The sequence below is a fragment of the Artibeus jamaicensis genome, unplaced genomic scaffold (genome assembly GCF_021234435.1).
Source record: "Artibeus jamaicensis isolate MK-2021 breed Jamaican fruit bat unplaced genomic scaffold, CSHL_Jam_final contig_797, whole genome shotgun sequence".
NCBI lineage: Eukaryota > Metazoa > Chordata > Mammalia > Chiroptera > Phyllostomidae > Artibeus > Artibeus jamaicensis.
The window spans coordinates 1,599,935-1,627,890 of record NW_026521977.1 but is presented as its reverse complement, the minus strand read 5'-3'; the positions used below and the strand labels follow the sequence as shown (position 1 = coordinate 1,627,890).

At 42.2% G+C, this 27,956-nt stretch overlaps 1 protein-coding gene across 2 annotated transcripts in view; it reads left to right on the top strand.

The window, feature by feature from the left end:
- The window catches only part of SBF2 (SET binding factor 2), a 392,309-nt gene that overhangs the window by 343,108 nt on the left and 21,245 nt on the right, over positions 1-27,956 (top strand). The window contains exons 27-33 of one of the 2 annotated variants that reach the window (XM_037133797.2): positions 175-371; positions 2,669-2,809; positions 3,705-3,800; positions 12,545-12,729; positions 18,263-18,439; positions 20,300-20,401; positions 21,107-21,292. In XM_037133797.2, coding sequence (XP_036989692.2) covers positions 175-371; positions 2,669-2,809; positions 3,705-3,800; positions 12,545-12,729; positions 18,263-18,439; positions 20,300-20,401; positions 21,107-21,292 — 1,084 coding nt within the window. The remainder of the gene's footprint in view (positions 1-174; positions 372-2,668; positions 2,810-3,704; positions 3,801-12,544; positions 12,730-18,262; positions 18,440-20,299; positions 20,402-21,106; positions 21,293-27,956) is intronic. The other variant, XM_037133799.2, reaches the window with a different exon arrangement.

Genomic DNA, 27,956 nt, shown 5'->3' with positions numbered 1-27,956 from the left:
GCTTAGAGATTTGATCTTAAAATAAAAAGAAAAAAAACTATGGTATTATGGTATTCATATTTTTATAATGTCTCTCTCTCCCATTGTCCCCATTTCTTTTCCCTTCTCCTCCCCCTACCCTTCTTCTCCCTCATCCACCCAAACCATTCTCTTTCTCCCTCCATGTCCCCAAAGCTATCCTGGCCTTTTAGTCGTACCTCAAGCCGTGCAGGACAGTAGTTTACCAAGAGTAGCCCGCTGCTACCGACACAATCGCCTGCCTGTCGTATGTTGGAAGAACTCAAGAAGCAGCACCCTGCTCCTCCGATCTGGAGGATTCCATGGGAAGGGAGTAGTGGGTCTTTTCAAATCTCAGAACTCCCCCCATGCGGGTAAGCATCTCTGTACAGCACGATTATGATCCTTCACTCCGGAGTGTTCCTAAAACTACAAGAAGTAAAATTGGGGAATGCTGGTTGTTCCCTGTTGCCAGGCCTCTCACACCTGTGCCAGACCCAACGTGCAAAATTGAACAAGAACTGCACTTGAAAATGTGGGGCTCCACCTTGAATTTGACATCTTAATATGTCTGTCTGTATTTGAATCTTAATAGAAATTAACATACCGTATTTCAGACTATAAGACACACTTTTTTCCTTTTTTTTTTCCTTTTTTTCTCCCCTCCTGCAAATTTGGGAGGAATAATGGTTGTTAATGCTGCTGTTGAGTTCTGCTTACATTTACATTGATGAAATATGATGTTATTTTTGTTATTAAATATTTTACCACATTTTTTGCTTCAAAAAATTTTTTTCTATTTTCCTCTAAAACCTAGGTGCATCTTATGGTCCAAAAAATACGGTAATAAAGTCTTCGGTTCTAGGTTGTTTTCATTTCAACAGACCAAAATATCCACATATGGGAAATAAATTATACTATTCTTTTTCTTTTCTTCTGGGAAGCATTCAGATATATTTAACAGCTTTGAGGGTAAGTAGGGATCGTGTCCCATGTGGTATGAGATACCCTATTTCATTCCTACGAGTCACACACACACAGAAAACAAGTCAGCAAACCAATGACCAAAGTGCTGTTTCCGGATCTCTCAAGCATAGAGGTTTTTTGGACGCTAGAAGTTGGCCAACTTAAGAAAACAAATAATAAGTGCCACTATCTATCTTTCTGAGGATACTTATGAGCACCAAATCTGAGGCCTTGAAGTCAAGTCAGGAGCTATATTTTGCTGAACTTTCTCATAACTTCCAGCTTATAATAGATGCTCAGTAAAAAACAGTGGGCCACTAAGATATCAGATCCAATTTAGGGATGGCTGCATTTTTTCCTCTTTCAAAATGAGGCAAGTCCAGTTCTGTGGTTCAGCCAGTGAAATCATGTGCTTTTTGGTATCTCTTCTTCATTCTCATCTGCTTCCCTCCAGAGAATAAAAAGCTGGCTACCGTGCCTCTGATCGTTCAGGTGACTGAGGGCAGCACACACCCGACACGGTCTTGTCACTGTCGTATTTATTCTCCCTGGCTCTGAACTGTTTCTCCCTGAGGAACCCTCCCAAGCTATTTAGTGGGTACAATAGAACACAGTGTATGTAAGTTAAATAAAGTGAGTGAGTCATTTCGGGAACCTTGATGAGCATATTTCTGAGCTGTTAGTTGGAAAAAATGGAAACCATTTTATTCCACTAGTTCCTTATTTTTAATCTAATATAAGTACTGTATTTTATATTATTTTAGCTTATATATTTGCTCACATTTTAATATATTTGAAATCAGGATACATCTTATAATTGAAATGATCCGAAAGAGTTGTATCCTAATTTAAATGGCAGTTTTTATTCTTAGTACATAAAATAATGGTGCATTTCTTAATAAAACATAATGATGGCATCTGAAAACTGATAAAATATGAAATTCTAACTATTTCCTGTTCTGGTTTAAGAGAATTTGTTAATCTCTGTTGTCTTTCTACTAAGACCCTCCTGATGCCCCTTTACACAGTGTCTGGGCCCGTTCAGTGATTTCTGTTGTGCTCCCCGCAAACCAGGCTCAGGCTCCCTCCCACCCAGAACTGCTCTCACAGTTGCTTCCATCTGTGCATATTTTTTCCCGTCTTTTAGAAGGTCCAGGGAACCTAGCAGTAGCTGCTCCTGTCTTCTCCCCATCTTCCTCCACTCTTCCCACAAACAACCCCAGTGCGTTCATGTCCCCTGTTCAGCCCGTGTGGCAGAATTGGAGTAAAGCTACTGGCCCTGGGAAATTACAACCTCTGCCCCTTCCTGGTTGCCGAGGGAATACTCCACCCTCTACCCCTACACAGGAGCATGGACAGGATGGTCGGGGGAAGTCATCAAGATGTCGTCTTTCATGAATCTCCATTTGAGTGGCTTGGGTAATGAGTAACACTGCCTGCTCTTGGAAGGACAGCCCTGTGCAGGTTTTCCACACGTAGGCTCTTTCTGGGAGAAGGATGAGGCAATCAAGGAGTAGGTGTGGTGAAACCAATATCATAGGAGGATTAGCCACTTGATAGTTTGGAGCTTTAAGTGGGGCTGGTTTCTGTATTTGGGTGTGGTAACTTGAAGACTGTATATAGAAAGAAAAAGGGGGGGGACATGTATAAAAGACTTATTAACATATAGACAGGTTGTTTTATTCAATATCTTTTTCTTTTATAGCTCCTACCTCCTCATTAGAATCTTCCAGCAGCATAGAACAAGAAAAGTACTTGCAAGCCATCCTGAGTGCAGTTTCTGTCCATCAGAAACTCCGTGGCAATAACAGCCTCACCGTCAGGCCAGCACTTGCTCTGCCTCCAGGTAACATTTGATACTTTCGTTCTTGCCAACTATGGAAAGTCAGATTCATTCTTAGGGTTAATCTCTTTAGTTATTTGCACTGTTCAGCGTGACCCTTTAAAGTTTTACCTTGCAGAGCTGTAACTTTGGCTCCTAGTTAGAAATCAGGGCACCACTGTTAAATTCTAGTAAACAGTAACCAAATTTAGAGATTCAACTATTTCCCTTTCAAAAGAGTAATATCGTGCCTCTGATATTAGAGAGGAGGTGGGGAAGATATATAAAGTCATCTGGGTTTTTTTCCTAGAATCTATTTTACATAGATCTTACAATATTATCACAACATTAAGTGCATAAGGTGAACATGTTTATTAAATGTATATTATTAAAATCATCATGTTTAAAATTTCTAAAATTTCTGCAGTCTTTTGTGATTTGCAATAGAGTTTGTTTTCACTAGATTTGAATGAAACCATTAAGACTTGTACTAATATTTTGTTTCAGTTATCATGTGATGGAACCCCAAAGGGTTCATGTAGAGGTAACCCTAATGTGTTAGACACAGGAGCATGTGACTTGAAAAGTTGGTCTCCTTGGCTTAATCAGCTATTTGAATTAGCTCAACATAAGCAGAAAGTGGCTTTTCTTGTAAAGTAACACCATGCATGCCTTGCTTCATTTGTCATTGAATTCTCTGATTGCACTTGCCAAACCTAACTCCCTGTAATCTTGCAAATGCGTGTATCTCTGAGGAAATAGTAACAGTGCCTTGTTATCTCTGTTAAAGCTTTGGGTACTTAAAAAGTACAATGTTTGGCAGCAATTAGACATGCTACACATGAAGATAACTTTTTGTCATTTGAGTAATGTTAACCCGAACGACATGGTTTTTGTTCTTCTTTTTGGCTGACTTTAGGGACTGAAAGGAGAACTGCAAGAATGTCCACTGTGCTTAAGCAGGTAGTGCCAGGACATTTGGATGTAAACCCATCCAATAGCTTTGCTCGAGGAGGTTAGTAAGATCAATTTTATAACTGAGCACTGATACAATCATAAAAGCAGAAAAAATTTTCTAGATAGAGATACTTTAAATCAACTAATTATGGTTCAAATTGTTTTTAATTACTCTTTTCTAAATGATTGATCAAATTTATTTCTACTGTGGTGACACATGAGTTTCACCTCTTGAGACAAGAGGTGTAGTAATTGCTGAAATCTCACATATTGATGAGTTTGTGGAAGCATTGGGGGTGAGGGGAGCATTGCAGATGGTGAGGCAGCCCTTTCATGGTGCTGCGGTTTGCAAGTAGAAAGACTGATCACAGAAGCATAAACATGTGGGGAGATGTCATCTAGGCCCAAGGGCTGTGCCCCCAGTGCCCATTATTTTTACTCCTGTTCTCTGAAATGTTAGTTTGAAGAATAAGAGAGAAAGATATTCAGGTTACCTTTTTTCCCCTCTGGGCTGTAGCTGCTGGCATGAGGAAATAGAGAAAGGCTAGGTGTTGGTTTGTTTAGCTCCAAAGAGTGCTCTAACTTGGTCTCCGGTTTTCTTAGATTCTTTTACTCTTCAGAGAAAATTCCAGACCAGGCTTCTCCACAGTGAAGTGCTACTGCTTCACAGCAGAGTTTCGGATGGGGAGACCCTTTCTCTCACTCCCAGGCAATGCCGAGTCCCCTGCAGACACACCTAGTATGTGATCTTGGCTCTGCTTGAACATCATCAGTAAAGGGAAACTCATTTCTTCCCCCAAAAGCAGTCCCTTGCATTTGTAAGCAACTGTTAGAAATTCCTTCTTATACTGAATTGAAAGTCGACCACCATGTAACTTACATATTGACCCTTGTTCTGCGACTTCTAGAGTTAGAAAATTCTAAACCTCATCTCCCATACTGTAGCCCTTCAGATTTAAAAAACATTCTTTTTTTCTCTGACAACTGTAGTGAACTCTAAATATCCCCAATTCTGATGGTTGCCATCCATGCACCGTCCCTTTCATTCTGTGGACTCTCCACAGAGTGAAGAACCCAAGACTGCATTAGGGACAGCCCCATCCCTAGGCTGGACCGTGTTGAAATTAGTATCACTTGAAATCTGTCTGCTTCCCATGAGCTATTGTTCTTAACAATATACTAGTTTTGAGGGGTAGTTTTTTGGCCTAAATATACTGTGTCCTGTACCTACAAAATGGTATCTTTTTCAATGGTGGAATGTTGTTTTAGACATTTGATCTTGATTCTGTCCACTACTGTATCAGCTGTTTTTCCAAGCCTCCTGTCATCCACACATTTGATCACTGTTCTCATGTGATTTTTGTGTTCAAAAAAAAAGTTGCACAAACCAGAGGTAAGGACAGGAGCCTTCAGCAAAATAGTATCTCTTCAGCCTCTCTGAAGCAGGAGCTAGATCTGTCCATCTGCACTGGTTATGATTCCTCCCACTGAAACTCACCTGGCCCATGTTTCTCTATCTCTTCCCATCTTTTTTTTTTTTTTTTGAGATTTTATTTATTTAGAGAGGGAGGGAAGGAAAAAGGGAGAGAAACATCGATGTATGGTTGCCCCTCGTGTGTACGCTGCTGGGAACTAGTCTGCAACCCAGGCATGTGCCCTGACTGGGAATCAAACTGTGGTGGTTTGGTTCGCAGGCCCGCACACAATCCACTGAGCCACACCAGCCAGGGCCTCTTCCCATCTTTTTTAATCCAGTATTTCCCAGTCTTTCAAACTGTTAACTGTATCACTAAAGATTTTATGATCAGTGTAAAATGACTTCTTCTAGGAATTAGCGCTTTTTTCTAAGCAACCATAAACAGTTCATTAATAATCCATTCTGGAATTTGGTTCAGAATCAACATGAAGACTCTGTTTTACAACATGTATTGTTTTCCCCTTTGAATCTTTGAAAGCCAAGAGTACTGTGCACATCTCGTGGCAGTCATGTGGGTGCTTCAGGTGCTCATTATTTTTTCCTTCATCAGAACTTCCTGTCTTTGGAGGATTTCCTAAGAGCTTTCAACCTTCTTCAGTCATCTTCCCAATTAGGCCTTCAGGTCACTGTATTAGTTTGCTAGGGCTACTGTGACAAAGTGCCACAAACTGTGTGACTTAATTGTTGTCTCACAGTTCTGGTGGCTAGACGTCCAAAATCAAGATGTTGTCAGGGTCGGCACCTTCTGCGGGCTGTGAGGAACGACCCGCCCCATGCCTTTTCCCTGGCTTCCAGCTTCGAACGGTTTGCTGATCATCTTTGACCTTCTTTAGCTTGTAGAAGCATCACCTAGATTCCTGCTTTCATCTTCACATGGCATTCTCCCTATGTGTCTGTCTCCAAATTTCCCTTCCATAAGGACACTGATTGTAGAGAACTGGGGGCCCACCAGATTCCTGAGTGCGATGCGAGCTCATCTTAACTAATCACAACTGCAGTGAGTTCACATTTCCAAATGAGGTCACATTCCAAAGTACTAGGAGTTAGGACTACAACATAGAAATTCTGCTTTTTACTGACTTTTTAAAATACCATTGTTTTCCAGTTGAAGACGCAAACTTCATTCTTCTCATCATTTCTTTCTTGGTGAATTTGAACTAAAAGATAGTACAATGACTTTCTTCTAAAGTTCCTGGTATTTATGTTCCCAAGCCCTCCTATCAAATTCGGTTCAAGGTTGCTGTCCCTCTTACTATTCTATTCACCATGTGAAAGTTTACGTTGTCAGCAAGGCATGTCAGCAATTTTTCCATAAATAGAAGGAAGTTTCCAGCATATGTTTGGTTAGTTGAAACCCCACACCTGACTCTTATGTTTCACTTTTATAAACATCATCAAGAACACAGTATCTGTTTCTCCATTTGGCCAAATAACCTGTGATGTAAATTTTAGCTTTCAAATTGTCTCTCCTTCTGTGTTGGTACAAGGCTCATGAATATTCATCAGTCTGTCTCAACTGCATATCTTCTTTTTTTTTAATATTGGCCTCAGACCTTTTTAGACAAGGGGATCCCCACTAGTGGTTACATTCTAATTATGAGTCCCTTCTTTGTTCTTCTCAAAGGTACCTGAAAGGTATATTTACCTCTAGGGTTAAAATCTTGTATGTAATTTGTTCCTGATTCATTCTCTGCAAAATGAGGTTATAATTATTATTTCTGACTGCCTTCTCAAATATTTCCTTCTGAAAATTTCTGTGAACTTGGTATGACAGTTTTTTTGGTCCTAACTTAGGTGCCCATCCTTCTGGTATCTTATGCTAAGATTCAGAAACATAAATCTTATTCTTTTAGTCCATCTCTTAATCCTTTACTCCCAAAGCTTCCTAGATCTTCGAAGGTTCCAGTGATTAATTGAAAGGTAAGGTTCTCCTGTTTGCTGATACCTTCAGCTTCTCTGATCCCTAGATCTGCTTCCTCTGTCTCTTCCGCTAGTGTCCTTCCTCCTCACCCAGAGTAGCGAGAATGGACTGGGGCAAGCAAGTTGGGGAGGTCTCAGGAGATTCCTCATTGACGTGAAAGTGACTGGCAGACATGAGATCAGGACAAGCATAGATGTAGACACGTGCATGCCCTGCACACGGTCGTTTCTCGTGCCCACCCTCAGGTGCAGTCTCTGCATTCTTCCAAGGAGCCGAGTGCTCCTTCTCCTGAAGGTTCCCATTTCCGTTGTATGGGAAGAGCCTCCTATATCTAACTCATTCTCTTAACCTTGTCCTTTATTCTCTTCTGTGCGTTTTCACTGTTTTTCTTTTCTTTCATTTTCATAGAGTCTTGGGTCTGGTTTTATGTTATTCCCACCGTGTGCCTTTCTCACGCCTCTGATCCACAGTTTAGATTGATCTTCTCCTTCTCCTCCCCCCTTTTTCTGTCAGCGCGTCACTTTGCATTGATGTTTATGCTGAGGAGTTACTAAAGCAGGGAAGCAACCTTCTTTACACAAGAACAGTTTAGAAAAATACAGATGTGAATAGATCACATTGGTTTTCATTTAAAATTAAAACAGCTTTTGAGCCCCATAGGAGGGGAAAGCTCATATACTCACAACTTGGATAAATTATTTTTTTAGTTGAAAAATGCCATGATGAGAAAATGGTACTCCCTCTTAAATTAAAAAAGACAATAGCTAAGTATATTTAAGAAGTAGCCCCATGGAGGCAGCTTTTCTTTTTAATCCTCACCCAAGGATATGCTTTATTGATTTTAGAGAGAGGAAGGGAAAGAGAGAAACATGGATCAGTTGTCTCCCTAACATACCCCCACCAGGATTTTACCCACAACCCTTTGGTGTAGAGGGAAAATGCTCCAACCAACTGAGTCACCCGTCCAGGGCTTAGAGCCAGCTTTTTAAATTGTGCATTCTTTACATTTCCACGGCCTATAAGTTTCCCTACAAGTGTTATTTTATCCTTTAAATAACCTCCACAATGGATATTTTAAGAGGCTTTGAGATATTCAATGTCAAGGTCAGTTAGCAAAAACAGCATAATTGGGACAAGGCTGAGTTCAGTCCATTTCAGTGCAGTGTTCACGGACTGTAGCTCGTATCTCACACTTTGATAAATCAGGACCCCATCCCCACATCTAACCCAAGCATCTCTTTTCCTTCTCTCTTTTGTCCACATGAAATAGAATAACCCTCATGCTTAGGACACACTCAGGCCCTGAACAGCAACCCATCCCCATGGGTGTGATGAATGAACTGTACCACTTTTTCCCTGAAGCAGTCCCCTTAGCCAGTCCCTGCTGGAGAAATCCATAGTGACATGGTTGCTTAGGTGACAGGACACTGGGAGTTTAATTCTGTTATATTCAAATCAAACCATAGCCCTACCATTTAGTGCATGATATTGAGCAATTTAGGAAACCTCTTAATTCTCAATGTCCTCCTCTGTAAAATGGAGATGATAAATAGTATCTAGCTTCAGAGTGTTTACAAGGAATAAATGAAATCACATATCTAAAGCACTTAACTAGTTATTGGCTCATAATAGGAGCTCAGTAAATGTTAGTTCCATTATCATTGTTGTGGTTAGTGTCAGTATTGTTGCCTAACACTTCACTGAAGTGGGAGCAAGGGCTACATTAGCATTTAAGCTGCCTTAAACCAGATTGGAAGATAGACAGTATATGCTCTCAGCCTATTCCAGTAGCTTTCAAACTGTTTGATCCTGACACACAGTAAGGAATACATTTTATATCTACATGGATTCATACATATTCATTTTATATCACAATTCAGGGCTGAGTCACAATGCAAATGTGTATGTACCAAAACAAGTCTCATGAAATAATATTTCTATCACATGCAGTGTACATAGTCTTTTCAATTTTAATCTGTTTCACTTTTTAAAAAATACTGATTAGACCTACTAAAGTGATTTTATAAACTACTAAAGGGGATACTGCAGTTTAGAAAAATGCAACTCCAGGCTGGTGTTCCTTGCTCAAGACAAGCATTTCCCAGCCGGGAATCCCTCGGGAAGCTCCGCAGACTCCCCGGCAGTGGAGTGGTGTAATTCCTGGGGTCAGCGCCACTGCCAGATGGGGTTCTAGTTCTCAAAGCCCTCTGCTGGCCCCGTATCAGTACGAGCTGTTTTGTCATTGCTGATTTTCTGTTATGTGATAAACACTTGGCAATTTTTCATTTATGAGCCTCTATTTAGGGCAATACCTAAATTTTTTAACACCCCCTCTTTTCATTCTTTCAGGGCAAATAATTGAGTTGAAGATATAGTAGAAGCCTGCAACAGGTCACAGTGTATTAGTTTTCAAAAAGAAAATAGTCCAATGTTATACATATAATATATGTATATAAAGAGGCTCTCAGCGTGGAAGTACGAATAAGCGTGATTAGGCCCCGCCCTTCAGATCACACAGGCTAGTGGGGCCTAATGTGCTGATAATTGCAATGCAGTGCAGGCAGAGCTCAAACAGAGCTCTCCACAGCCCCCGGAGGGTGGGGGTGGTTGGGGATGGTTTTCAGAAGAGTTCTCGTTGTTTCTGGATTGTAAGAGATAGTTTGTCAGGTAAAGAACTAGGAGAAATCATTTTAAGTAGAGGTGCTAGCATAAGTGTGGTAAGTTTAGGGAGCAGCATTTCAGAATCAGGAGCCAAACAACTAATACTTCACTGCGAGCATTCAGTGCCCTGTGGTCAGTAGGAAAGCTCAACACCTTGGCAGCAAGGAGAGCGGTTGCCCAGCCCTCTCAGGTCTCTGTTCTGCTCTGCAGTAGCATCCTCTGTGTGCGGTCAGCTGGCACCTCTGCAGACCTCAGCTTTCTGACTTCTTCGGCCACCAAAGCCATCAGTGCCTTTCATTTCCCGCTTCAGAAGGAGTGAGGCAGGAATGTGTAATCACTTCTAACGATTTTTCTTTTATCAAGTTACCTCACCTTTTTATGCAGTGTTGTAATGTATGGCTTAGTAGTCCTGCTGTGAAAGTTTTCAATCCTGAACAAATACAGAGTCATTTCCTTGTTTGATGAGCCGTTCTTTGCTCAGGATATAACTATAACTTACTGCTCACCATTTTGTGTTATTACCAGGTAAAAATTTGCCATAGTCACAAAGTGTTTTCTTTTGCCAGAAAAAAAAAGAAAAACAATATTACTCAAATTACAAAAGTATTATCTCTACTACTGCCTTATTTTGGTGCAAGTAGGGATTTCAGGAGAAGTCATTACCTCAGTCATCACAAGCTATATTTTTTAGCAGCATTGGGTATTGTCACAGGATCATGAATTTTTGCTTCTCGTTAACTTTGTTTATGCAGAGTAAATGTAATTTCTAAATAAAAACTAAAGAAGATAGTGTGGCAGTGCTTAATGCTCTATTGCAAAAACATGCTCGTAGTTATTCCAAATGGTCGCTAGAGCTTTATTCCTGACGTGACGGCCTTGCTCAGGAACAGGCGTGTGCCGCACAACAGGTGGCGCACCGATCAGTCAGCCTCCCTAAATACGAGGGCCAATGGATTCCTAACATTCACTCCCCTCCCTAAATTCCAGTTGTGTTGGTCACCCAAGGACAGCCTTCGAAAGCATATTCCATTTGGTATAATTTTTTTAGTGGCACTGTCTGCTGTGCTGTTCATTTCATTGCGCTTATATTTATGAACAGGTGCTGAAATTTCATTTACCAGGCGCTCAGTGCATCCTTTTTGTGTGACTGTGCAGCTTTTTATTTGTTAAATCTTCTACTTTCATTATATTTACATTTTTCTCCTATGTTAACTTAATTTTAAAAATTAAATAACCTACACTTCTTCTCTTACCCGATTTGCTCTGATGCTCGCTGCTGTGTACATGTCATTCCTCCTTCTGTCTTCAATCTTACCTACCAGTGCGTGGGCACAGAGGTAACTGTTTTACTCAGTCAAACCCCAAGTCTTCAGCTAAGGGGAGAGTCCGTAATCAAGGTACTGTATTACCGTCCCGATGTGTCATCCCTTTTAACCATCTCCATATGAAAGCATGTGTGTTACAAGTGGCATTTGGCACATCTGTTTGTCAAATTATCTTCCATTGTCACCCACATTCTGAATTTCCTCTGTGATTTCATTTCCAGAAATTTGCCTTAATATCTAAGACAAACTCAGAGGTTGTGTAGAAAGATCTGTCCATGTTAAGCAGAAATCACCTATAAAATTTTTCCTTAGGAACTGGTTTCCTGACCCTGTACTTACCTCGTAAAGAGAGAAGCAAATGTGACATTATCGTGGTGACTTCCAGCCACTGGAAGCACGGCTTGACTTAACATTTGGCAAACAGTGAAGCTCCCCGAGCAGGCTGTCCAGCTGTAAAGAGGAAGCCCCACTCTGGGCAGCGAGGGCAGCGCCTTGCACGCTGTGACCACACTTCCGAGACAAGCACCGTGGTCCGTGGGCGTGTAAGGGGCTTTGTTGTTTTGAAGGTGCTACAGCGGCAGGCAAATTTCAACTTAGTGCATGCTTTTGTGCTCGGATATTTAATACCTAATAGCTCACTTGCGTATAGAAATCCTTGATTTTTCTAATTAATATATAATTGAGGTCAATTTACAAGCTTCTTCTAGCAGCTTAGCATGGCCATTCCATGAGAAGATATCTGCTTCTGACTATAAATTTTAAATAAAGCCCCCTAAGATTCAGTGAAGTGTATGTTACTAAGTGTATAGTGTCTCACCATTTTTCCTGGATACTGGAGAAAAAGAGTTTAATATAATCTTTACTAATTTTAAAGTACCTCATTTTGGCACAATACACAAATATTCATTCTAAATCCAGCCCCAGATGTTAGTAGGTTTAGTAAAGCCATAATGTTGTTCTTAATCTGGATTTCCTATTGAATTGACTGACTAAAGCAGAAGACTGTTCTCACTTCTTTCCCGCAGCCCTGAGAAGTGGGGCCACCCCACGTTCTCGCCCCTGGGCTTCCTTACTGCCCCTGCCGCCTTCCTTGTTTCTAGCTCAGTCCACGCTTACTCTTCATGGTCCCAGTATTTGCTTATAAATACTGACTTTACATCAGAATACAGTCGAATTGAGACTCTGGTGACTTCTTGGGTCCTTCCACACCTAATCTTGTATGGTTTAGAAATGCCTTATTGAGTAAAGCTTCTATGTTGCAAAGGTAAATGACAGATGACCAGTAGTATGGTCCATGATTCCCTAGGTTAATTAACTTGCTGTTACCTCTGAAACTATACCTACAGAGCATGCATCTTTTTCGTAGTTCCGTGGTCTTCCCACATCAGATTACCTCAATTATTTTGGCTTTTGTAAAGGTGTGTGGGCAAGTCTCCGCTCTAGCACTCGCCTGATCAGTTCTCCAACATCCTTTGTCGATGTTGGCGCCCGGCTGGCAGGCAGGGATCACTCGGCCTCCTTCAGCAACAGCGCCTACCTGCAGAACCAGCTCTCGAAACGCCAAGCGGCCCTCTATATATTTGGCGAAAAGTCACAACTAAGGGTAAGATTTCTCTTTCTCACTTACAAACTTTATGGATACCCAAAGGCAGTTTATAAAATTTACCTCATAAATCAGCTTTCCTAGAATTTTTCTTTTTTCTTTTTTTTTGCAGCATAAACTCTTAACCTGTGGTTAATAATCAGTCTCCATTTTTTTAGCTCATTAAATATATGTGTATGTTTGTCTACATATACCTAGCTAGATATGTATATGCACACATGCGTGCTTATTAGCTGTGTAAAGAAATACTTTTTCATGATCATAAAGTAGGTCACTGTAAACATCAGGACTATTAGGAAGTGTACATTAAAAAAAGAAGTAATAAGGCTCATTCGAGGCTGTGTTCTTCCATTGTCTTAGTTCAACTTCCATGGGAATCCGTGTCCATGGCAGAACAGGTTTTGTTGTTACGAACCTGTTGACAAAGAAGCTACAGGAAGGTGCACGGCATATGGAGCACAGGAAGGCCAAAGCCATGTTTTCTAAGTTGCCTTCTCTTAAATTTCACAAGCTATGCAATATATATAAAGGGACACGTGTCCTAAGACATGCCAGAAAATTCAAACTACTAGGTGCTGATCAACTTTGTTTTTTTAATTATTATGCTAAAAAGCTTTATGATGTGTAGGTCTCATAAGGGGTAAAGATAGTCTCTATCTCCAAAAGAAGCAGTAATTCCTTGGGTTTAATGTTTTTGCAATTCACACATCACAAAATAAATGTCATTACTACTGACAGGTGTGTGGGAAATAAAAGTATTTGTTCATTCAGAAATTCCCTGAAAGTGGGACTTCCACCAAGATGGAGGCATAGGTGGAGACGCCGTGCTTTCTCCCACAACCAAGTTGAGAGACAACAAAATATTAGCAACAGAAAACATAGTCAGAACACAGAAAATTGAACTTTTCGGAAGTCTGATCACAAATTCTTCAGCCTGACCGGTAAGAGGGACGAAGCCAGCAGCTGGCAGAGCAGGACTGCACAGGAAAACTCGGTCAGATAGACTCAGGATCCCAAGCGTGGGGTTGCAACGGGCGGAACCAGTGAGCGACCGGCATACCCAGCGAGGGTGCAGGGCGGCAGGTTGACTGTGGACTGCGCATTTGTGCGCAGATAGACCAGCGAGGGAGTGGGCGGTGAGACGACGGGACGGAGGAGGCCCCAGCAGCAAGAGGCAGCAGAGGGGGCCACCATTTCCCCGCTCTGACCCCGCCCCAACATACAGCGTCACAACCCAGCGACCTGGGCAGCCCCACCCTGGTGAACACCTAAGGCTCCGCTCCTCATACTTAACGGGTACAAACAGACCAAAAATGGCTCAAGAAGATCTCAAAGCCCCAGAGCCCATAAATCTAAGTGACGAAGAAATAGCCAAACTTTCAGATGCACAGTTCAAAACACTGGTGATCAGGATGCTCACAGAACTGGTTGATTATAGTCACAAATTAGAGGAACATATGAAGGCTAAACTAATTGAAATGAAAGGAATTGCACAGGAAACCAATAGTGATGAAGAGGAAACTGGTCTCAAATCAAGGGAGTGAACCAGAAGGAAGAAAATAATGGCCAAACAGGAAAATGTGAAGAAACAAGAATTCAAAAAAATAAGAAGAGACTTAGGAACCTCCAGGACATCTTTAAACGTTCCAACATCTGAATTATAGGGATACCAGAAGGGGGAAAGGAACAGCCACGAGTGGAAAACTTATTTGAACAAATAATAAAGGAGAATTTCCCTAATCTGGCAAAGGAAATAGACTTCCAGGAAATCCAGGAAGCTCAGAGAGTCCCAAAGAAGTTGGACCCAAGAAGAAACACACCAAGGCACATTATAATTACATTAGCCAAAATTAAAATGAAGGAGAGAATCCTAAGAAGCAGCAAGAGATAAGGGGACTGTCACCTACAAAGGAGTTTCCATCAGACTGTCAGCAGATTTCTCAAAAGAGACCTTACAGGCAAAAAGGGGCTGGAAAGAGGTATTCCAGGTTACGAAATCCAAAGACCTACAACCAGGATTACTCTATCCAGCAAAGCTTTCATTTAGAATGGAAGGACAGATAAAGTGCTTCTCAGATAAGATCAAATTCAAGGAGTTCATCATCACCAAGTCCTTATTATATGAAATGTTAAAGGGACTTACCTAAGAAAAAGAAGATAAAAAAGATCAACAGTGAAGGGACAGCAAACTCACAGTTATTAAGAACCACACCTAAAACTAAGCAAACTAAGAGGACAGCTAGATCAGGAGTGAACCATAGAAATGAAGATCACATGGAGGGTTAGCAACAGGGGAGTGGGAGAAGGAAAAGGGGGGAGAAGGTACAGAAAATAAGTAGCATAGACGGTAGGTAGAAAATAGGGGGGAGGGAAGAATAGTATGGGAAATATAGAATCTAAAGAACTTGAGACACGTGGTCATAAACTAAAGGGGGAATGGTGGGGGAGGGGTGTGCAGGGTGGAGGGGAATGGAGGGGGGAAATAGAACATCTGTAACGGCATAATCAATAAAATATATTTAAAAAAAAAAGAAATTCCCTGAAAGTGAAGTCCAGTGCTGCAGTCCGCACTGGATCATGCAGACAGACCTTTGGTTGAACTGTGGGGCAGAGGCTCTGAGCAGGACCCCACATGCTCGGTCCTCAAGGTGCCAGTGACTAAGTCATCTCTTCTGAGGTGAGCTGGCTCCGCCAGCTCCTCTCCCACTGCCCAGACTGCTGCAGTCACTTAGTCACCCACCTCCAGGGCAGAAGGCATGAAACTGCTGGGTAATGCTCAGTTTTTAAATACACACACGTGCCTTCTGATACAGCAGTTAGCTTTATACCCTGAAAATAGTTAGAACACCTTTCAACAGCAATCCAGGGTTGCCAGCACGGCCTCCTGGCACTACCATCTTTCCCGGGGTACAGACTCCCCACACTTCAGCACACCGCTCTTCATGATCTCAACCATTCCCCAAGGTGTGCCTCTCAGTGCTCACCTCTGCCGTTCCCTTTGCGCTGCGGTCCTCGGGAGAACTGTGTGATCGTGCACATGTGAGTGAGGAAGCCGGTTACGTGGGACCCCTTGTCCTTCCCTTCCTCTTCCCTCCTTTCCTTTCTTCTTTCCTTTTATTTTATTTTTTGTTCTGTTCCTTTATCAATAAAGAATTATATTTTAAAAATACAATCTCACCATCTAGCACAGGAATTATTGGGATTTTTTTAATATTCCACTCTGGGTTTGCTTTTGATTCATCGAGTGTGCCTGCAGAGTGTGGGCCCATGGCTAGCTGACTTGTGCTGCTCCACAGGCGCACGGCGCTCCCAGGTGCAGCGGCACAGTGGTGCAGCGGCGTAGATCTCCCAGGTGCAGCCCCACACCTTTTCTCCCAACCAGGAAACGTAGAGCAAAGCCAATATGTGAGAGTGGCTGACTCCAGTAATCTTGAATTGGTCTTGTTTACCTTTTTAATTCACATACTGTAACACCTTGTACTTACTCACAAATTCTCTTTGACCTTTTAGTGTGTCTCCGTACTCAGGGTGATAGCTCCCGGTTATGAGAGAGGCATGCCTCGCTCCTTCACAGTTGGGAGTGGAAAGGAGCCTAGTTTTCCTGAAAAGTAAACTATCTTTGTTCTATTATAAGTGAAAAAACTAATAGAAAAGATCTCATGTATACAACTGAGTTCATTATCTCAAACCATAACATTTTTCTTTGTTATTTAATAGTCTTTTCATTGTTTTAGTCACTATATAACATTTCATATTGTTGGATGTATCAGTTTATCTTCTATATGTAAAATTATAGTTACATTTTTAAGCATATAGCTTATTATTATGTTTAATTGAAATACTAGGGTTTTTCCCCCATACGTTTTAGATTATTCCTAAAAGTGGAATTACTAAGACAAGAAACTTTTTTCTTTCTGGGTACATATTAGAAGTGCCGTTTTTTTTAAAGACTTGGGAGCTTTTTATTTTAAAACTTTAATGGGCCTTTTAAAAAATATTCTAAAATAACCAGTATAAAACATGAAATAGACCCTATAGTAAGTCCTTGGCCGCAGTTTTTTAACTGTGGTAAAATACAAATAATACAAATATAAGCTAAATCTTATAGCTGATTTAAGCTAAATCTTATAAGCTTATAGCTGATAAGCTAAATCAATACATTCACGCTGTTGTACAAACAATCTCAAGAGAACAGTTTTACCCTTAGAAAAGCTGATGGTCCAGCAGAATAATTTGGGCAGAATGTGAGGAAAGTGGAAAGAATATAAGAAAGTTTATCGATTCCTTAGCAAGAGAACTTAGAAAAGTTTTTTAAATATTTTATTTATTTATTTGTAGAGAGAGGGGATGGTAAGAAGAAAGTGGGAGAGAAACATCAGTGTATGGTTGCCTCTCATGTGTCCCGGCCTGCAACCCAGGCATGTGCCCTGACTGGGAATGGAACCCGCAACCCTTTGCTCACAGGCCTGTGCTAAATCCACACAGCAGCCAGGGCCTTAGAAAATTTTTTAATTATCAGAATTGGGTAACCAGATTATCAAATTAAAATATACATTTGGGCCATCAGTTTAGCACACAGGTGGCAAACACAAGGCCCAAGGGCCGAATCCAGCCTCCACCTTGTTTTATCAGGTCTGGTGCCTCTTCTCTACCTGGTGGCAGTGCTGAGCTCTTGCTTAACAGTTAAGGAGCAGTTACACTTACAGTCCTAAAATTACATCCGGCCCTTTGAAGGCAACTGTGAGGCTGATGTGGCCCCAGTGAAAACGGGTTTGACACCCCTGGTTGGTATTACTTAATTAAAAATGCAACCTCAAATTCCATGTGGATTAAAGACATAAATTATTTAAAAATATTCAATTAAATATAGGTTGACACATCATACTGCATGAAAATGCATTGTCTCAAAGCCAGAAATCAACAAAGGCTTTCATGTGTTACTGTATATAATTATTTATTTAGACTTTAAAAGAGTAACTACGTATTAGTAGTTTTAGTGATTTTTATTTCCTTCTCAATGTTTATCTCTACTTTTTTATTTTTACAGTGACTACTGTATTTGCTTAATAAGAAACAAATATATATATATGTCCACAAACTTGAATATGTGGAGTTCTGGAACCTTAATATATTACCTTTTAGTTACAGTGTGCAACTTGGGGAGACTTAGTGTACACTTTTGTATTAATCACACAGTCCATACGTCACTGGTTCCTGTTTAGACTTCAGGTTCGTGGATTTGTAATTGCCTTATGTTTGGTGTTCCAAGCTCCCATCAGGTTCCAGCCCCCCAGCAGTCTCTTCAAGTTCTCAGAGTGACAGCAAGCCACGTCAAACCCCTGGCCCTTGCTGCGTGGCTCCTCCCAGCAATACAGATACATGAGCCACACAAGATTGACTTTCTTGACTCGTTGCAGCCTCTGCAGCCACTTGGCCTCAATGAACTGTCTACCATTTAAGCATTGCCCTGTTGAAATCATTGTTCTTAACCTGTAGCACTTCTCTGCCTAATTCTCTGCATCTTTATCCACAGAACTTTAAATTAGAATTTGCTTTAAATTGTGAGTTTGTTCCTGTTGAGTTTCATGACATCCGACAAGTGAAAGCCAGTTTTAAAAAGCTGATGAGAGCCTGTGTCCCAAGCACCATTCCTGTTGATTCAGAAGTGACCTTCCTGAAAGCCCTGGGAGACTCCGAGTGGTTTCCACAGGTACTGTCTGGGGCACCTTGTCTTAGAACTCAGGGATGTGCAGAACTGGTATTGGAGAAGAGTACCGTGTTCCCCCACTACCTGACGGCCTCCCTCTCCTGGGTGCCCTCAAATGAAAGCCTTTCGTTTCCAGGAACCCATGTGATGCAGGAGTGGAAGGGGTAGATGTCTTCACCCCTGGATTTTATCTCTCCCTCTGACTGAGCACTTGTCTCCATAGGATGCTAAGGAGGAGATCATAATTTTTAGATGGATAATAAATTTAATCAAGACACATTTATAGGGCTCCTGCTCTATTGTCAACAGAATGAGGGTCCCGGACGGAATGTGATTTCTGGGTCCCTCCAAGAGCCTTTACTCTTACTCCCTCACTTTGCGCTGTCTCTGCCTGTTGCGTGCCTTTAGATTTTAGATTAACCCCACAACAGCCACCAAAGGCACAGGGGATGCCTTGAAGCCTACCTAAGGTTTGGGAAAACCACATGTCCTTCCTTCAGCTGAGTCAGGCTCGGGATGTTCTAGTTCAACTCCTACTGAGAAATCCAGGAGAAGGGGGTGAGCCAGCACACGTAACCCACATTTCTTCTAAACCACACAGTGAATTTATGACACGTGTGTTTCAGACTCTGACACAGCCGTTTGGCCCAGAGCCTCTCTGCAGTGCAGCCTTCGGCCTTGTCTTTGGGCCCCTGACACTGTGGCCACTGTTCCTTCTCCCCGCACAAGTTCCCATCCGCTCCATCCCCTGACCCGTCTACCTCCAAGCCTCCCGCCTCCCTTGAGGAGGGAAGAGAGTCGTTTCCCACAGTGTATTGGGCTGGTCAGGACCCTTTGAGTACCCGTGCAAGGAGCCGATCAGTGCTCCCTTCTGCCTCTCAGCTGCGACCCCCAGCCCCACTGTCCCCACCACCCAGACTATCTGCGTTTCTGGCCCTTCTGTGTTCTGACTCCAGAGTAGGTCCACACCAGAAATAAGTTGGGCGGGGGGGGACCAGTAGGAAACATTGTTCTGCTTGAGATGCTTTTAAAATTAAAAGTTAACTCAGAGCAAAGGCGAGTGCGAGAGAGCTCAGGCCTGGCACCAGCTGTCTCACTGGAACGGTGAGTGAGGAGCCTCCCGCCGCGGGAGTCGGTGGGCGCGTTTAATGGCCTCTCTCCGTTTAAGTGTGGGGTTTCCCTTTCAGTTCAGGGTTGGGTGCATTCTACAAACTATACCAAGCAGTGCTCAAAATATTTTTTAAACTAGAATGTTGCACGTTTGGTTTTGAAATCTATATGCTGTGCTCACACCCTAATTGTTTAATAGGAACTGTGAGTCATGTGGCTTGGCTTTAAAAACTGAGCACAAATAGAAGTTTTCTTCCCCACAGTAGAGACAAGAGTGTCTTTTTTAAAGATATAGCTCATTTACCATAAAATATGGCCTTTTAAACTATACAGTTCAGTGCTTTTGGTGTATTCACTCAACTGTGCAACCACCCCACTGTCTGGTTCCAGAAATATTCGGAGCATCTGAAACAGAACTTACAGAGTCAAGTTTTAAGTCCAGTGACCGTTGAGAGGGCCGCTTAGAATCTGTCCACTCTACGGAGTTCTAGCTACCCCACTTTGGGGGAAATGATGTAAGCTCCATCTATTTCATTAAGTATCCCTTGGACACATTGTTTTTAAATGTGTCTACTTTCAAAAGGTGTCAGTTTAATCTTGATTTTAACAAGGAATTTTAAGTATTGAACATGTGTGTGTCCCTTTTGTTCAGCTCCTTTCCCCCGACATGCTCCTGTCTAAGTGGGAGAGCAAGGCTCTCTGTTCCCCGAGCAGGCAGCACTGGGTCTCATCGTGGCCCCTTTCCCGCCTCAGCTCCACAGGACAATGCAGCTGGCCGCGGTCGTCTCAGAAGTGCTGGAAAATGGCTCCTCTGTCTTGGTCTGTTTGGAAGAAGGTTGGGACATCACAGCACAAGTAAACTACTACCTATATTTTTATATATTTAGTTTTATATTTCTGTGAATTTGCATTTCAGATCATTCGGTTTTGAATTCTGCAGATGAATCTTTTGTGTAATGACTAACATGTATAGACAGAAAGAGTCCTGTGTTAACATCACCGAGTGTCCATCAGAAAGCTCTGCCTTGAGCCTCCAGGCCCTACCTAACCTGGAGCTCCGGCTCGGCTTCAGGTGCCCGCACCACAGATGCACCGTGTAGGCACGGACGGAGCTCTGGACCAGCAGTGTGGCACATGGACCATCCTGCCCGGGTTTTGTCAGTCCTTTCCCTGATTCTCTATAATCCCCTCCTTTCCTCACTCCAGAGTGAAAAGGAGAGGTATGCATATAAACTACAGTAAGATATTAATCTACAGCTGCCGAAGAGTAGCTATAGGTTTGAATGAACCTCTGGGCTCATTAATTAACCTGGGAGAAAGCCACAGCTGGCTTTCTGCATTCCCTGAAAGAACACATAGCCAAAATGAATTTGACTTTTAATTTTTCCTGGAACATTTGCAGAGGTAATTTGGTTGCCTGTCCTGGAGTATTAGTGAACACATTTGCTGCACAGGTTTTGCTTGTGAGTTGGCTGTTGCCAAAAGGAAGTGCTTTGTCTTGGCAACAGGATTTTTTTCAGGACCCAAAGTAATGAAGAATCCGTCCTGCTTGTACCCTAGGTGACATCGCTGGTTCAGTTACTCGGTGATCCCTTTTATAGGACACTTGAAGGCTTCCGGATGTTGGTTGAAAAAGAGTGGCTCTCTTTCGGTCATAAATTCAGTCAGAGGAGCAGCTTGACTCTCAACTCTCAGGGGAGCGGTTTCACCCCAGTCTTCCTGCAGTTCTTAGACTGTGTCCATCAGGTGAGTAGAGCGTGCTTCAGTTGGCTCAGTAAGAAGGAAGGAAAAGAACTGGCATTTACTGAGCGTTGCTGTGCTGTGCCAGCCCCCATCATGCCTTCACTGACAGATTCATCCCTGAGAGTTACTGAAATATCAGCCGTGGATTCCTGGGAATGGAGAAGACACATGACTCGTTGGATTCTGAAACTAGGGCAGCTGAGCCGGCTGCTGGGCTGGCCCTCCAAGCGAAGGGACCAGCACTCTCAGTTACCATCTCCCAAGGACAGGAGCACACTTGGACTTGTTCTCCAGGAAGGTTTGACCTAGAGCAGAACAGCAAAAATCTCTAGGGAGTGGCAGGGCCTGAAATCCAGCATGGAGTCTTCCGGGTTTGGGAAGCCTCTAGCTTGTGCCGGGAATGTAAGACGTAGAACCTAACCCCTGGAGAAAGAATCAGGGCCCAGCCAGGTAAGCCTGTGCTTCTAAACTCCACCTCAAATGGTGTCAGCAGGTCCTCTAAGAACATCATTTTGTTCCTGTCATTGCAATGTCATTTTGTTATAACCTTGGCAAGAAAAAAAAATTAATTCCTGAGCAGGGCCATTGTCTGTGTGGTTTGCACAGTCTCCCCATGTCTTCGTGGGTTTTCTCCCACGTCCCCAAGATTGCAGGTCAGGTGAACTGGTGCATCGCCATTGCCCCAGCCTGAGCGAGTGCTGGTGTCCGTGGCCCTGTAGTGGAAGGGCAGCCTGTCCTTGCTGGGTGCCTGCCTCACACCCTGAGCTGCTTGGGTAGGCTCTGGCCACCCACCCTCGGCCCTGAACTGGAAAAAGTAGGTTGGAAAAGAATTTCCTTCTCATTTTCCTTAATCATCCTTAAGTATATGGATAGCTCACATTTATTTCAGTGTTTAATATTAGAAGTGTTTGGGGTTTTTATTTTGAAGTTCAGAAATGTTTTTGTGACCAGAAATATGCCATAGAAACTTAACTCTTGTTTATACCAATTAGCCTATGGAAAAATTGGTTTTGTTTTACGTCATTTCATTTCAAGTCATAGTTTCCAAGAACCTATTGACAATGTTAAGTGAGGACTTAACTGTTTTTCTTTCTGTTTGAATATTAGCCTTCTGTTTTTCATACTTCTTTTGGCAAATAGATGAGGAAGAAGTTTGGAGACCATTGTCTCTGAAACAGAAAGTTTAACTGAGACCAAAGGGGAGGAGCAAGCATCTTTTTATCACTTCTAAATAGGCAAAGGCATATGAGTTCTGCATAAACACACTTCTTATTATGTTGCTAATTGTCTCATTGTGATTACCAAATGTGCTAGACTGTTGTTTCCTGCCTCCCTGCCTATATATCATGACTACCAACCATCACTACTAATATTCATTGACTCTTACTGTGGGCCAGGCACTGTGCCCAGCTCTGTGGTTTATTTCATGGCCCTAAGTAACCTTTGAACCTTCTCCTGACCCCCTCATTTGTATTCCTAACGAACCATGTATACAGACTTCTTTGGTAACATCCATAACACTAGAATATATTTGTTCGCGTATGTTTATTGCCTTCTGCTTTACTGAGAATTCTTGGGAACACAGGCTATGTCATATTAGTCTTCATATTTCTAGTATCTCACACAATTACAATTTCTGTCTCTGGGATGTAGTAGACTCAGAAAATATATATAGTGAACAAATAAATGAAAATGGGAAAGATCACCTTGTTCAGGCTCAGATATGATGCTAGTCTCTTCTACAAAAATCTTTAGAGCGAAAAAAACTTTCAGTGGCTCTACATTTCTTAAAGAATTATCTTTCCTTATGTTCAATTTAATATAATGTCAAGTTTTCTCTTTGAAGGTTCTTAAGCCTGCCCCTGAGGGCCCATGCTCCACTCCGATAAGTACGCACACCAGTTGTTACCCGCATTGCACACTGTTGCTGTTTACTCAGTTGAGCACAGATGAAGCGGTTGTCTTTCTTTCAGTGTCTATGGAATAAGAAAATGCACATCTTTATTTTCTAAAGATTGTCTTTATTTACTTCTAGAGAGGGGAGGGCAGGGAGAAAAAGACAGAGAGAGAAACATCGATCGGCTGCCTCACACACGTGCCCCAAAGGGGACTGAACCTGCAACCTAGGCATGTGCTGTGCCCATGAATCAAACCCACAGCCTTTTGCTTTGTGGGACGGTACTCCAACCAACGGAGCCCCACCAGTCAGAGCAGAAATACATAACTTCAGATATTAAAACCACGCCCTCACAATGTGGTGGTCACACTTAGTGGGCATGTCGGAGCAGAGACTACTACATGAAGGAGCGTCAGAGTTCCATCCCCCACCGGGGTCTCGCTCTGAGGCATCCATTTAGTGAGAGGAAAGCCGGTGGAATGTCCCATGTAGACTTTCTTAGTAAGAATTAAACTGAACCACGTCAACATTTTTTAAAATAGTATTAAACTGAGAATGGGCTATTTGTGTGACAAACTTTTTTACTGAGTCTTTTAAGATAGAATCCACATAAAATGTCCATAATTTCAGTTTTACATATTATTATCTGAAAATTAACTTAAGAATTTTTTAATTTCTGCTGAAATAAAAGTTTGTGACCGGTCCTTTTTTATATATTATGTTGAAGTAACATCTTCAGAATTCACAAGGTAAAATAGAAATTTAATTGAGTAAGTTTGACTACTGCCTCCGCAAGTGAGGGATTAAGACTCTGAAGTCATCCTCCCCCACAGAAACCAGTTATAAACCTGGATGTGGAGAAAGGATACTTTTCAACATCCTATGAAATAACTGACTATCTTTATGAAAAGAAGGGAAAAGAGAACAGTAGAAAATAAAATATGAGTCAGGACAGTAGACTTTCCTTCTCCTCTTGAGTTTTCTGAATTCTGCTTGATGCTTAAAGCAAAAAATTATAGTGCTGTCTGATGTAGTTGTCAATATATGTAGAAGAACTGGTTAAGAAGATTGTATTTTGACTGGGGGAACAGAAAGGGAAGTAAGGTTTCTGTGCTTCACTGAAACTGGTGAAATGGAATGAAGTGTGATAAGATATAAAATTTAATACCTGGAACAACCACTGAGAAAGCTGTACAAAATTGGGGTACTGGAAATATTGAGGGGAGGACTGTGTAAAGTATATGACTTTGTAACCACTAAGCTGGACACTTGAAACCCTACAGATAAATTAAAGTGGAATGTTAAGAAGTATTCAGGTAGTCTACAGAGGACAGAAAAAGAAAGGTTTTAGAACGATGATGTGTTATACTTGTAACCAGTTTTAAAATAATAAAAATAGGACTTCCGCCAAGATGGAGGCGTAGGTGGAAACACCTTGCGTCCGCGCACAACCAAATCTAAAAACAACAAAGTTTTAACAACAATAAACGCAACCAAACCACACAGAAAATTGACAATACGGAGTCCGGAAACAACGAAATGCTCAGCTAAACCGGTAAGGGGGGTGAAGCCAGCAGCGGAGCAGGTTGGCCAAAAAGATCCCCGGCCGGGGTGGTGCGGAAGCAGCAGAAGGCGAGGATCCCAGGTGCGGGCTAGCTACGGGCAGACACAGGGAAGAGGCGAGGCTGGCTGGCTGCGGTCGGTGGAGCATTTGCCTGAAGACAAACCAGTGAAGAAGCGAGCATTGAGACCGCAGGGGCGCAGGGCGGCGGGCTCGCACATTTCTGCGAGAGGACCGCCATTGCTCCCTCTCTGACCCTGCCCCCACATATAGCATCACAAACCAGCGACCTGGGTGGCCCCGCCCTGGTAAACAACTAAGGCTCCGCTCCTCATACATAACAGGCACAAACAGATCAAAACATGGCTCAAGAACAACTCAGAGCCCCAGAGCCGATAAATCTAAGTGATGAAGAAATAGCCAGACTTTCAGATGCACAGTTCAAAACACTGGTGATCAGGATCCTCACAGAACTGGTTGATTTTAGTCACAAATTAGAGGAACATATGAAGGCTAAACTAATTGAAACGAATGGTAATGCACAGGAAAAGTAATGGAAAGGAGACTGGGACTCAAATCAATGGAGTGGACCAGAAGAAAACAAGTAATGGCCAAACAGAAAAGAGTGAAGAAGCAAGAATTCAAAAAAATATGAGGAGAATCTTAGGAACCTCCAGGACATCTTTAAACGTTCCAACATCCGAATTATAGGGGTACCAGAAGGGGAAGAGGAACAGCCACCAGTGGAAAACTTATTTGAACAAATAATAAAAGAGAACTTCCCCATTCTGGCAAAGGAAATAGACTTCCAGGAAATCCAGGAAGCTCAGAGAGTCCCAAAGAAGTTGGACCCAAGAAGAAACACACCAAGGCACATTATAATTACATTAGCCAAAATTAAAATGAAGGAGAGAATCCTAAGAAGCAGCAAGAGATAAGGGGACTGTCACCTATAAAGGAGTTCGCATCAGACTGTCAGCGGATTTCTCAAAAGAGACCTTACAGGCAAGAAGGGGCTAGAAAGAGGTATTCCAAGTCATGAAAACCAAAGACCTACATCCAAGATTGCTCTATCCGGCAAAGTTTTCATTTAGAATGGAAGGACAGATAAAGTGCTTCTCAGATAAGATCAAATTCAAGGAGTTCATCATCACCAAGTCCTTATTATATGAAATGTTAAAGGGACTTACCTAAGAAAGAGAAGATAAAAAAGATCAACAGTGAAAGGACAGCAAACTCACAGTTATCAACAACCATACCTAAAACTAAGCAAATTAAGAGGACAGCTAGATCAGAAGCAGAACCGTAGAAATGAAGATCACATGGAGGGTTAGCAACAGGGGAGTGGGAGAAGGAGAAGGGGAGAGAAGGTACAGAAAATAAGTAGCATAGACGGTAGGTAGAAAATAGATAGGGGGAGGGTAAGAATAGTAGGGGAAATACAGAATCTAAAGAACTTGAGACACGTGTTCATGAACTAAAGGGGGGAATGGTGGTAGAGGGGAACGGAGGGGGGGAAATAGAACAAATGTAATGGCATACTCAATAAAAAAAAATTTTTAAATAAAATAATAAAAATACCCAAAAAATCTAAAAAAGAAAAGAAGACAAAGAAAAAATAGAGGAAACTGAAGACAAAAGTAAAATAACAGACTTAAGCCCTAATGTAGCAATAATTACATTAAAAGGAAATGGTCTAAATATATTATGACCTGACTATATGCTCTTTCCAAGAAACTCACCTCAAATACAAAAATGTTGTTTACAGAAGTTTTGTTTATAATAGCAAAAAACTGGAGGCAGGGAGGGGACAAAACGCCCTGCAGTGGGTGACTGACTGGCTAACACACTGGCGTACCCGCATGGTGGAGTGCAGGTCAGCAGTGAGACAGGAGCGAACTGCTGACACATGCAGCCACTCGCAGGGATCTCGGGAGCATTGTGCTGAGTGAATAAAAGCCATCTCAAATGATCACACACTATATGGCTCCATTTGTATTTAACATGCTCAGAATGACAAGAATATAGAGCTGGAGAGTAAGTTTATTGGTCTTCGGGGGTTAGAGATAATGGGGCAAGGGAATCAGTATGGCCATAAAGGGGTAGCATGCCCCTCGGCTGGTGAACAGACAAATAAATTCAGGTGTATTCATGCAATGAATTTGGCAACCAAAATGAATGAAATAGCAATATACCCAAAACCATGGATGGATCTCAAAATCATTGGGGTCATGAAAAAAGCCCGGTAATAAAGACTATACTCTGTATGATTTCATGTTTATGAAATTCTGCAAGAGGAAAACCACAGAGAACAGGTAACATATCACTGGTTGCCTGGGACCCGTGGCCAGGGGAGGGGACCGACCACAGAGGGACACGAACAAGCTTCTTAGGGTGAGGGGACTGTTGTGTGTTCTGACTGGTGGTGGTGACCTCACTGTACACTGTGACCAATACTAACCAACCTCTGTGCTTAAAATAGGGAAGTTTGTTACATGTAAATCACACTTTAATGAACTTGAAGAGTTTTTAATTAGTAAGCCCAACATGTCAGTAAACTGGAGTTCCAGGAAAAGAAAACAGCAGCTATTTAGTTTCTTCAGATAAAATTTTGTCAGTCTGGTGCCCAGAAAAGACTTAGAAGCCTGGCTGCCTCCTTTCTGGAAGCAGAGCAGGAAATAGGTCCAGGGAAATCCTAGTTAAGTGTCCAGATTTTGACTTTTTCCACACTTTTCTTAGTCTTCATCATTAACCCGGCTGTGTCTGCTGTTCCCAAGTCCAGAGCTTACCAAGTCTGGTTTTTCTGAAGACCACCCTGCCCACTGCCTCTGCAGACTTACAGCCAGTGCACGGCTCTAGCTCTCATTTCCCCACACACAAGCTACTCTGCACTTGGGCCTCTGCGTTCCCAGCCTTTCCGGGCTTGCAGGCACACCCCTACCTTCTCCGGAGATTTCATCCCACAGGGGCATCCCCATGCGGCTTCTCGTTTTCCGTCACTTAACTGCTGTTCCTCCTCCTATTGTCCATCTTTCAAAAAGTCACTGACTTTCCTTATCCTGCCACTATCTCCCTTCCCATTCTCTCTCTTCCTCCTCCGGGGCTTTTTATGTTTTAAAAATTGCTCTCTTTTAATGAAGGGAGAGTTGTAGGGGACTGTTTGTATGGCTGAATTAGGCTTAAGCGAAGTGCGTTATTAAATGTGTTGA